This window comes from Kogia breviceps, chromosome X (assembly GCF_026419965.1).
Source record: "Kogia breviceps isolate mKogBre1 chromosome X, mKogBre1 haplotype 1, whole genome shotgun sequence".
Taxonomy (NCBI): Eukaryota; Metazoa; Chordata; class Mammalia; order Artiodactyla; family Physeteridae; genus Kogia; species Kogia breviceps.
Genome location: NC_081330.1, coordinates 94,195,641 through 94,208,391, shown reverse-complemented (window position 1 = coordinate 94,208,391; position 12,751 = coordinate 94,195,641). Strand labels below are relative to the sequence as shown.

General features: G+C 45.1%; 1 protein-coding gene across 2 annotated transcripts in view; it reads right to left on the bottom strand.

The window, feature by feature from the left end:
* The window catches only part of SLC9A7 (solute carrier family 9 member A7), a 147,158-nt gene that overhangs the window by 16,685 nt on the left and 117,722 nt on the right, over positions 1 to 12,751 (bottom strand). For both annotated transcript variants that reach the window (XM_059050611.2, XM_067024134.1), the window contains 2 exons: positions 9,499 to 9,562; positions 969 to 1,051 (listed from right to left, as the gene is read on the bottom strand). In XM_059050611.2, the coding sequence (XP_058906594.1) occupies positions 969 to 1,051; positions 9,499 to 9,562 (147 nt within the window). The remainder of the gene's footprint in view (positions 1 to 968; positions 1,052 to 9,498; positions 9,563 to 12,751) is intronic.

The following is a 12,751-nucleotide window of genomic DNA, read 5'->3' as shown; positions in this document are numbered from 1 at the left end:
GGATGATAAGTAAATTATGATATAGTCATATAATGAAATACTATACATCAATGAAAATAGATGAACTAGAGCTACAACATGGATGAATCACACAAATAATGTCAAGCCAAACAAACCAGATACTAAAATATATACACGCTATAATCACATTTATACAAAGTTCAGAAACAGGTAATATTATTAAGTGTTGCTAGAAGTCAGGAGAGTGGTTACGTTTGGGGAGGAGAAAGGGGCAGTAATTGGGTTATGGCATGAGGGGAACTGGTAATTTTGTGTTTCGTGACCTGTTTGGTATTGAGTGTACTTATTTTGCAATAACTCGCAGAACACTTACGATTTATGTACTTCCCTATACGTATTCTTTACGTGAATAAAAAAATTTTAAACACTTTCAAAGTCTCCAAAGACCACATATAAGCTACCTACCCATTTGACCGCTATGTCAACTTAAGAAACCATGAAAGTGTAACTTTTTGGTTTTTAATTTTTCACCTGGGGCCAACTGAATCTACTAGAACAGAGTCTGCCTTGCATGTGGTCCAGTTAAGGCCAGGATTAGACTTGGCCAGACTCGTTTCAGCCAATAGGAATCATCCTCTCCACATGGATTAACTGGCCAACCTCCACTTCCCTTCCTGACCACAGCATGATTCAAGTGGAATTTTAACTAATTCACCTACACAGGCATATTTCCCTTGGACACAAAGCTCTGAAGAGCCACGGGAGTCTACCAGGCTGTGGACCGGCTACCCTAATGATGTGCAAACATTCCTCTTGGCCAGAGAGATGCTCGTTATGACTGCCTGTGGTTGAATGATCATTGCATGTGTCCCAAGAGAGGACTGACCACACCTGTAGCAGCAAGCACACATCTTCCCTTGCTCATCAGAAGTCATTCACTGACAACTCAACAAGGGGATTTCATCACTGATGTTTCACAATTACAGGGAATCCTCTTAAAAGGATACTTGTGGTCAAAGCTGTACCACAGCCTGAATAGCCATGCACTCTCCTGCTTTGTCCGGTTTCCTCTGGTATTATCTGGACCATCCTAGGAACAAACAAGAAGAAAGATGCTTAGTTGCAGAAAAGGGATGGAAATAGGAGGGAAAGCTTCCCTTTTAACCATAACCTTTAGAGATTTTGAGCTCAGAGTCAAACATCCTGTATCACCAAAATTTCAAAGATTTATCGGGAGGTAATATTTTAAAAGAAATCAAATAAATCCAAAAGGCAGACAAATCAATCCCCAAAGAAACAGGCTTGGTTATGTCTGAGGGTAGACCAACTCAATGTAGTACAAAATTTCTTTTGGCCATTTTACTGTAATTTTCCTCAGAGTGCCTTTTAGCAGGTTAATTACCCTAAAGTAGTCTAGATCCTAACAGGCCAAAATTGATTTATAGAGGAGATTAAAGAAATTGTCTGTAAAACCAACCTTCCAGGTCCCCCACAGCTGGCCTGGGGAAATCACGCTTGGTTGAGTTTCCTGACAAACCAGCCAAGGGCTCTTTGTGGTCCTTACCCAGGCACCTGCATTGTGTTCCAGGCAGTTAGTAACTTGCCCTCCCAGCTTTAGGAAGGGAGTACGGGGGGTGGGCAGGGGAAAGGGAGCCAGAATCAGCATCTCTGTTATCTTCTCTGCCCTCAGGTAGTACGTTCCCCTTTACTACTCCTCTCATGCCTTTCCAACTCAAACATCCCCATCATTTCATTTTCAAAGTAACTGGCACAATCAAACATTCATTTGCGGTTTAGGAAATCTGTTCTGTGCAAGTAGGATAAGCAGCACAATTAATATTAAAAAGTGGACTGATGGCAGCAGTCTGAGGGCACTGCTGGAGTTCTATGTTGCTGGATGACAAGCTCTGAAAGTACAGGCTGCTTGTGAAGTGCAGCCATTTGTATCATCCTCCTCTTGAATGTTCTAGGGAGAGGCAGCTCTACAAGTAAGGAGCAATCAAGAATAACCAAATAAAAGTTGAGTCAACGATTACAAGTATGTAGTTCCAAATCTCAGTGGGTGTAAATTCTACCTGTAGTAGAGATGCCAAAAGGGAGTCAGAAATCTCTGAGAAGGTCAGATACAGACAAGCATATAGGGAGGGAAGTTAGCAAGCACTATTTAAATTCCTAATATGTCCAATGGCAAAGATGACTTTTAGAAACAGAGTCCCCCACGGTATTTGAGGAATGTTTAGTGACATGTATGCAAATGGCTTAGTTAAATGGGCCCTTCTGTGGATGAGGAAATAAAAAGGAGAGACCCGAGACTAACTTTATTTCACATTTTAATAAATCATGTAGGGAAAAGGGGGCACAGAAATGTCTCTATTTGCAGATAACAATCATTCCTTCAGGTAATTAACTGTTAGCCCAATGACAACTCTAGGGAGATTTCGAAATGCCACACGACTGAGTGGAAAAGTGGTAGATGACGTTTTTGAGAGATGACCTTTTTACGAAAAAAATTAAATGCTTCTTTATAAAGTGATAGGCTCTAAGCTCTTGGTTCTAAGTGTCTGTAGAATCTTACTAAAGAAAAAACTAGCAAGATGATAAACATCTTCTGGAAGGATGCTATAAACCATTGGGCATAAGACAAGTTCCCCAAAGTCACTTTTGTCTGCTCTTCCACTAAAATAACAATAAAAATGGCAAACCCCTATTCTGTCATCCTAACCTCTGCATTATCAAATCACAGTGCATTCTCATCACCTGCAACACTTAAGTTCTTGCCATCTCACCTTAAGGAAGCTACAGGAGACTGACCTATATAAGCCCCAAGAGGGACAAAGAAAATGAGTAAAGCAAGGGAAAGGCTTTTTTTTTGAAGGCAAATTAAGAAAAGGTCTTCTCAGGCTACAAAGAGATATGCCTACAGTCCACAAATAAGATAAAGCGACCTTAGAAATGTAAGACACCAAGAGCCAACCCTGAAAGGTTACAAATTCAGGGCAAATAAAAAGTGCAACTCTGTAACGGGGGTGTTAAACAACTTCTTATTCTAAGAGATGGGGCCAGAAGCATGATTATGTACAGGAAGAACTTGGATAAATCCACATATAGAGGCTTTGGGGAAATCGGGGAGGGTCTGTGGAACAGGACTGATTTTGTTAAGCTGACCCGGAAGACAATCAACAACTGCTTCCTGGCATGATTTGGGTGGCTACCATTCACAAGCCAGCCAGTCCTTCCTGCGGGCTCCAAGCAGGGGTCGGTGTGGGTGCAGGTGATCCTACAGTAGGTGGGCTGCCTGCCTGCGCTGCCCAGAGAAACAGCGAGGACTTGGCTCTCCCACCATGCCCTCCTCAAAACCTCCATCCCCACCAGGACGGTTCCCACCCTCATGTCTTTAGTTCAGGCTGCTTCTAGAATCCAGAACACCCTTGCATACTCTCACCTTCTTCCACCCACAACACCTACCTGGCTGATCCCTATTCAACTTTCAAGGCTGTGCACAAGGTTGGCATCTCTGAGAAATGTTTCAAAGGCAATGGAATGCTCCAAGAGGCGTAGGTGTAACCATCACAGGCATTCTCAACAGACTACCTGGGTCCAAGTCCTAGCTCTATTCCTGACTGTGCCTTTTTGCCCTGCTGTGTGACTCTGGGCAAGTCTAAATTGAGACATAATCGACATATAACATTGCATATGTTTAAGGTGTACACCAGTGTTGGTTTGATATGTTTATATATTGCAGTTTGATTACCACCATAGGTCAGCTAATGCCTCTGTCCTGTCACATAATCACCATTTCTATCTTGTGGTGAGAACAATTAAGATCTAGTCTCTTAGCAACTTTATAGTTTATAAGATAGTATTGTTGACTACATTCACTATGCTGTACATTAGCTCTCCAGAACTTGTTTATCTACTAGTTGCAAGTTTGTACCCTTAAACATTTCCCCAAATCTCCCCCTCCCCCGTCCCCCAGACCCTGGTAACCACCATTCTGCTCTCTGTCCTTATGAGTTACACAAGGGATTTTAAAACATTTTACTGAAATTGTTAAGAGAAGCCCCTTCAGGAAAATAAATACCACTAGCTCTGCTTATCACCATTTTTTGAGCATGAAACAATGAATGGCTATTTCTCCTGCATTCATTAAGCACCTACTGTGTGCCAGTTACCATGCTGGGTGCTGGAAACACAAAGAGGAATGAGACCCAGCACCTGCCACTTGAGGAGCACATTTCCAGAGGGGGAGACAGACAGACAGATACATATGGGGTGAAGAAAAAGAAAGCAGATTGAAGATCTGGGGAGTGGCAAAAGGTCCTATTTTGAAATAATTTTTCTAGAACTAATGAATAATGATTTCTGGGTAGAGCTATATTTCATTCCATTCTTATTTTTAAGAGATGTATTTTTTATGTTAAGGTCATTACAATAATGAGAACAGCTTTTTTTTTCAGATATGCAGCAGAATACTTCCCCTGCCCCCCAAAGATTTCTACATCCTAATCCCTGGAGCCTGAGTCTGTTAACATTACACAGCAAAAAGGGGCTTTGTGGGTGGACTTAAGGTTTTCCAGGTAGGCCCAGTATAATCGCATGGGCCCTGAAAAGTGGACAAGGGGGGCAAGAGAGTCAGAGAGATGCAGTGGGAGAAGAGGCAGGAGAGATTCAGAGCATGAAGTTTTCATAGTTGGAAGTGGAGGGGGTCAAGAGCCAGGAAACACGGGTGCTTCTAGGACCTGAGCTTGACTCCTGGCCAATGGCCAGCAAGGAAACAGGACCTCAGTCCTACAAGCACATGGAAGGGAATTCTACCAACAACCTGAAGGAGCCTGGAAGAGGCTTCGCCCCCCAGAGCCCAACCCCACTGACACCTTGATTTTGGCCTTAAGAGACCTAAAAGAGAGAAACCAGTAGAGCCCACCAGACTTCTGACCTACAGAACTATAAGACTGTATTGTTTTAAGCCACTGAGTTTGTGGCAATTTGTTACAGCAACGATATGAAACTAATGCAGAGCAAAAGAGTACATCATTGATGCAACCCGATTTGGGTCTTTCTCATGTCCCTGGGATGATGGGGCCAAGATTTCTCAGAAGGGGGGTAACACAGGGTTTAAAAACAGGGAATTAAGAGCGCCACACTGCCTCCACCAGGGCTTCTCAAATTGTAAAGTGCACACGACCGTCCTGGTCACCCTGGGCACCCTGTTAAAGTGAACATTCTGATTCTGTGGGTTCAGGTGGGGCCTGAGAGTCTGCATCTCTAACGAGCTCTCTGGTAATGCCCAGGCTGCTGTCCACGGGGACACTCGGAACAGCAGGGGGGAGGTTCACAGTCCCTCTTGGAGAAGCAGACAAGGCCCTCCACCATCTCGCCTCTGCCACTCTCCACCCTTATCCTTCATCACATTGTCACCAAGTCCTTAAGGACAGAGATTCATCTGTCGTGTTTGCAAATGTATTCCCAGAGCCTGCAAGAATGTCTGAAATATAACAGATGCTCCATAAATATTTGTCAAATGAATGAATAAATGTTAGTTTTGAACTTCTAAGACACACACAAAAAAGAATAGCAGAAAGGGAAATCAGGGGCCAAGGAGGCCATCAGAAAGACAAAAAAGTGTGGTGGGGAAGGCAGTCAGAGAGTAGTAATCTGAGGAAAGGCACTTCAGCAACTGCTCCTGTTTGAAGTTAAAGATTTAAGGGGCTGGATGTCAGATTTTAGCCTGGAAGGAAACTGGGGGATGACCCAGGAACAAACAAATCCAACTTGCCCAGAAAGGTATATGTGAATGCAACTATAAACAGCTGAGTTTCTGCAGTTTTCGGGTACACACACACACACACACACACACACACACACACACACACACCACAAGCACAGTGGTTTCCCTTCCCCCACATTCCACTAATATCCTGCTTGTGACCTTGTCCTGCTGAGATGACAGAGGCAGGATACATTCAGATTCATGTTCCTAGCTACTCCAAAGCGGCCTCATCAATGAGCGTGCTTCTGTAAACTTGGGGAAGGAAGTGAATGATGTGTCTGCGTGTCCGGCCAACATAAATCTCAGCTGCATCTGGCATGAAAAATCCCCCCCTGAATGGGTTGGAAGGCCACCCCCAGGCCCAGGCAGCTTGCCTCCAGCTGGGCTTGTTTTTGTTTTGGTTGCAAAGTCACCAAGACCTCCACAGAAACAAAGCAGCTGAGTTTTTTGTTTTGTTTTGTTCTAATGAGTCAAACTTGCCAGGGACATGAAGCTGAAGTCTATCCACGATATTCTTATGCTTCCCTCACATAGAGCCAAAAGTCCTGGCCAACAGCTCCCTTCTTTCGCCCACATGAGCTAATATTCTGTGGCTCTGTAGCCATGACTCTGCTTATAACCTTGGGCTTCTAGGACCGGTGAGGAAAATCGTGCTCCTTATAAATTGTGCTTTCCCATCAAACATCACTTTTTTGTTTGGTTCTTTGCTTTTAGCAAGATGGGGAACAAACATCTGGACTTCCCCCATGAAATCATGAAACTGATTTCAGTTTCATGACAACACTGAGCATGTGACCTGGATCCATTTCAGTGGAAGCTGCAAGGAACCCAGGGTTTCACCCAAAACTGAGAAGCCCATTTAGTTCTCTGTTTTACTGGTTTCTCATGACCACGGAGTGCTCCCAGCCCTGTTGTTAAGGGCTTACTGGATCAAGAAGTCAGGCCAGGAGGACTTGGAGAAATGAGGCCCTTTCTGCATGAGGGCATGAGTCATTTTTCAGAAGCTGTCCTGAAGAGCTGAACTTGAAGTTCGCCTTTTTTTTCCAGTCTGACAGCAATCTTTTTTTTTTTAACAGCTTTATTGGAGTATAATTGCTTTACAATGGTGTGTTAGTTTCTGCTCTATAACAAAGTGAATCAGTTATACATATACATATGTTCCCATATCTCTTCCCTCTGACGGCAATCTTGAAAGACTTTCAAAATGCCAACAGAACTGCCTTTGAGGGCCCTCTGCACGACTGCGTATGAGGTTTGGAAGTAGGGTGGTTAAAGTGAAGGTGTGACACAGTTCCTGACCAGGGCCGGCCAAAGGGGCGCCATTGGGAGTGCAGCGGAAGTGGCTGCCACCTGCCTGGTCAAAATTGGCCCAAAGGGCGGTTTCAAGTGTTCACCCTGCCTGAGGCTGGGGGTGCTACCTTAGCTATCACTGCATGGACTAAATGCACTGCCAGAACCCTAGGCATTTAGGACCCACTGCTTTTCAAACATTTCCACAGCAAGTTTGTTACTAAGTCTAGTTACAGGCCCACTGTCTCTGAGACATAGTAAGTTCAGCTACATGAAACCAACCGAACCATTTCACGTATTTCCTTTCACAGATGCTTGAGTCCAGAGGCAGAAGCAATGGAAAACAGCAAAATGGCCGGGGGGAGGGTGGCGGTGTTGACCAACTTGGAACTGTCAAGATGAAATTGCCCCAAACCCTCGATATCCACCTGGCAGTGACCTGTTTTTCTTACAAAATTAACTTGACTGGCCACAGGTCTATGAAGGATACGTATCCTACCAGAGCCATTATTTTCCCTTCAGTGAAATGAGGATGTCCACCATGAATTTCACCCAGGTTTCCTCAGATCCCAGTTTGGGGGAACCCAAACTGTCAGACTCTAAATTGGCTGCCAGGTGCACAGTTCCTGAACCCCTGTTTTCTAAAGTCCTTAATCAAAGCTCGAGTCAAATAGCAACTTTTCAAAAAGAGCTTCTCATTGAAACCACATGTTCCCAACTGGCACAATGGCCAATTCTAATGTAGTCGCAAAGGTCTTCTAGAGCACCATTAAAGTGGGCACCAAGTCTCCAAGTGAAGCTCACTGAAAGCTCTTCCCAAAATGCCTAGAACTTTCAGAGGTCATGGCTCTGTGTCCCTTAAGGGGCATCAACCCAAGAATGGCTCATCAGGCTGGACCACCCTCACAGAAAGCTGTGGTGGCACCCCTGGGCCCCACACGGCACCACAGTTTGTGAGATGTGTTAAATCTGATTTGGCAGCTGGAGTCATTTAGAAGATCCTAGGGCATCTAAGACATGCAGACTGGATTTGGGATTGAGTGCGATGATGAGTGTGATGCAAAGCTGACTGAAAGAAAAAGAAACACTCAACATGGCTTTGTTCTTCACTCCCAAGGCCAGATAATACCATTTGGGAAACAAATCTCTGCTCCTATCGTGACTTTCCCTTCCCCCACCTTGCCTGCCCAGGAAATGCTGGCCTGGGGAAGGAGTAAAACCTGGAGGCAGAATCAGCCCACCAGCCCCACAACAGGGCTGATGCGGCAGCTTTAGAACATGGCTGCCACTTCGTTTATGCTCCTCCCATCCAGAGGTGATGGTCTCTATCTCCTCCGTGCTGAATCTGGGCTGGCCCTAGCAACTTGTTGTAACTAAGAGAAAGTCACGGAAGTGATGCTGTGTGACTCCCAAGGTTAGGCCAGAAAGGGCCACATAGTCTCCACCCTGCTTGCTGGGACACGGGCTTTTGGAAGCCTGAGCCATCACATACGAAGTCCCATACCCTGAGGCCATGGAGAAGCCATCACAGGCATTCTAGTCACCAGTCCTAGTCCGAGTCCTCCCAGCCCAGGCGCCAGACATATGAGCGAATGAGCCTTTGGATGATTCCAGCTCCCAACTGTTGAGTTACCCCCAGGTTTCTTCATGGAGCAAAGGCAACCTGTCCCGACTATGCCCTTTCCAAACCTAGAGAATGCATGTGGATACGAAATTGTTGTTCACTTTCCTTCCTATGTTTGGGGCACTGCATTATGCTGCAGGAGTGACCGGAGCAGATGGCAAAATCAAGGACCAGCACGTGCCTCTTCCCCCAACCACCACCACCCCCGCCCCACCCCTGTCTCCACCAGGATTCTCTGTGGCAGCAGGAACTCTTCCCTGCTGTCACACGAGATGCGGCCATAGAGCTCTTGCCCTCACCTGCTTCTACAGCTTCCACTCCAGGCTGTCACTGCCACCACGATCCTGCCCAAACCTTAACCGTTAGCCTTGCTGTGACCTTCATCACCTATGGGGCTGAGGGCTGCTGCTCTGCTACTGCCACGCTGTCACCCAGCGCCCCTCCTCTCTTGCTCAGATTCCCTGGGCTAGAGAGTTGATCGCATCCCTCTCCTTCCCAGAACCAGTTACCGTGAGCCAATCACCAATGTATCCATAATATCCATTCTTGGAAGGTAGGGAGTCAGCTTAAACACACTTTTTGGCCCCTTAATATGTTGTTTAAGAACAGGGACTTTGGAGTCAAATCCTGCCTCCATCATTTTCTAATTCTCTGACCTTAGATGACTCACTTCAACTCTCAAACTTCAGCTTCTAATCTATAAACTGGGGATAACAGTTCCTACTTCATAAGGTTGTTGTCAAGACCACAATGAGGGAATCCGCGTAAACTGCTTGGCGTGTAGGAAATGTTCAATAAATGTTAGCTATTTTTAATAACACCTCCCTGGAAAGAAGCACCTCTGGTGACTTACCCCTTGTAAGACTTGGAAGCTGTCATTGTTGGGTGGTGGGTCTTGATCTGGATCAACACCAACTCTATAAGTCATCAGAGAGAAAGACAAGGAGAAAAACAGAGAGTATTAGCTTGGACCATAGCAGCCAGGCTGGCTGAAAGTAGCCAAGAGGCTGACCATCTTCCCAAGGTGGAAGGAGTGGTTAGCTAAAAGAAGGGGAAGGCTGTCATGCAAAAGTTGTGCGAAAGAGGTCATACACCACATCAGATCCCAGGGGTAGGCCGGGCAATCAACCTGTGTGCTGACACCTTAAGCAAGACCTCTGGGGAATGGCACCAGCAGGCAAACTGTCCGCCTGCCTTCCTGCACCAGATGGTCTCAGGTAGCAAAAGGTGGGTCCTGCCGCCCCAGGTCTCTTCCTCTCTGCTGCTTCCTTACTCGCCTCTGACCTGCTTTTATTTCCTAACCTTTTGTTATGGAATGTTTCATATATCCAGGTAAGTTTTGAAAGAATTTATAGTGAACACCTGTATACCCCTCACCTAGATTCTACCATTAACATTTTGCTGTATTTTCTTTATTACATACCCAGCCCTCTCTCTATCATCCACCTTATTTTTTGGATGAATTCAAATGAAGTTGCAGACATCCGTACACTTCCCCTAAATATTTCAGCATGCATATCATTAACTTTCTATCCTGGTGGCCCTGCATCCTCCTGCAGCACAGATGACCTGAGATCAGCAACTGAAGACAGAAAGAAAAAGCAAGGTGGCACAATCCACTTATAATGAATTCCATGAAAGCACTAGGGTAAGCTGACTTGGCTTAGCAACATACCAACTGTTGCCCTATGTATCTGTTAATTCTTCACCCTTGAACCTTCCTCATTCTAAGGCAGAGAACTGTGGCACTGACAACATGGATAACACGGGGCAGTGGAGGAGGAGACAAAGATGCCAGGAAAATTCTCTACTTTCCTTGTTCCCTCCAATATTGCAAAGAGTGGCTGGTATCATAAAAGCCAAATAGAAAACACAGCTTTCAGTAGGTCTGATTTGAGCTTGAAGAGAGGTGCTGAATGGCCTTGACCATGTGTGTTATTTGCTGTCTGGCACCGGGGCGCTGACTCCGATGAGCAGACAGTGGATGTGCAAAGCCCCATATGTGCCTTATTTTTTCCTCCTCTCCCTCCCACTTCTCCACCTGTGATGCCCAGGATATATCTTGAGAAAAGAGACTAATGGAAAGGAGGAATAGAAGACAACACAGACATACTGGCAGCCTCCACTCTGTTTTACCCCAGGCTTGCTGAGCACTAAGCCAAAGTGCGTGCCCCCTGGACGGGGGTGAGGAGATACAGAAGGAAAGGGAACTGTCACCCCATATCTTGCTGAAGGCAAAGTTTAAAAACCACGAGATGAATTCATGCATTCAGCAAATATTTACTGAGTGCCTACCAAGCCAGGCCCTGTTCTGAGCACTCTGTTAAAACCTATAGTGTACCTGGCACCAGATTTCCTCCCCACAGGCCTGAGGTTTGATGGAATCTTTGTAGTGAATTAGATTGACTTTGCTGTGTCTAGAGGTCAATTTCTGGCAGGGGTTTCTGAGGCCTGGAGGCTTGACCTCACAGCTGGACATTATCCAGGGACTTTTGAGCAACAAACCTCACAGAGATTTCTTTGGAAATGAAATATTCTGGGGCCCCAGGACTACCCACAGAGGTCACATGAGAGCCTCAGTGCTCCCAAAGTGTCTAACATACTGAAGTGGTAGAGGAGAGGTCACACTGAATTCCTAGCTGTTGATCTTTAACTCTCACCTGTTTTGAGAGTCTCTAAGGTATGTTCCATAGAGAAATGTCCTCTATATGGTGTCAGATCTGTAAGACCAACAGCTAGGAATCCGACATTAGGTCTTGTTCTGTGGATTCTACAGCCGCATGGAGCCACTTCCTGGCAGACTAATTTGCATAGGTGAGCTCCCCAGTAAAGCCTCAGAGAGACGGGCAGAGCACTGGTTATCAGTCTGTCTCCCAGACAGCCTACCGGAACGCCTGGTGACACGGCAGCCTTCTGCCTAACCACAGAGAGGCTATTGTGGGGCAGGAGCAATGAGATGATGTGATCTGAAGGGCACGGCGGGCAGGATGGCCAAGAGCACAGCAGTTCATACCTGCCACGGACAGTCTCTCCTTTCTCTACTGTGAATTTTGAAACAGGTGTATTGCCTTTGTAAGTGGCTTCCACGCAGTAAAGATAAAACAAATGGATTTTATCAGCCTAAGTGAAATAGGATCCCTATGGGTAACAGAAAAGGCTTAAGTGTGCCTTGCCCTACAATGAAGAAAATAAAGCCAAACATAATAAAAGCTTCCAAATGAAGTCTAGCCCTCTCTATTCTTTCAACTAACCTCTGCTAGGAGAAAAAAAAAATGTTTAAAAGAATTAAATTCTGTTTAACAAGAACTGCTTATAAAGACTAGGCTTTGACTATTTTCATTCAAGTCCTGGAAACATAAGAGGAATTCATCTATTATCCTGGGCCCACATGGCCAGGCCAGAATTCAAACAATGAAGTACGGAACACTGGAATAACCTGATAAACTCACAAAATCAGGGCCACCCTAACCTCATCCCAAACTGCTTCAACATTTTGCTTGGGGGAACTTGAGAGTGATTCTAGATGCACATCATCCAACAGAACTTTCCACAGTAATGGCAGTATTCTAGATCTGCGCTGTCCAATGTGGTAGCCACCAGCAGCATGTGGCCACTGTGCACTTGAAATGTAGTTACTATGACTGAGGAACTGCATTTTAAGTTTTATTTCATTTTAATTAATTTAAATTTAATCAGCCACATGTGTCTAGTGGCTACCAAATTGCACAGTGCAGATTCTAGAAAGTACTAATTCCAGCCATGTCTCTCTAGCATCACTTTTTTCTCTGCCAAAAAAAAAATGTCAACTATCTGCTTCCTTCTGCCTTCTCAGTGATAATACCCAAGATTCCTGCTGGGATCCTGCAGAGACGCAACTCTGTAGTCCCACAAATATTAAGTAAAAATTTGCTTGAACTGATTACTTAGACAATGGAGAGATTTCTCACTTCCTCGGTATAGAAAATAAGATTGAAAACCCATTGAAAGCTCTTCTATACAGATAATTGTCATAAACATGAAAGGAATGACAGGATTAGAAAATCACCACTTGCCCCTCACAGTGTAATAATCGTTTTGAGACAATTTTACCAGTGGGTAAAAGGTTG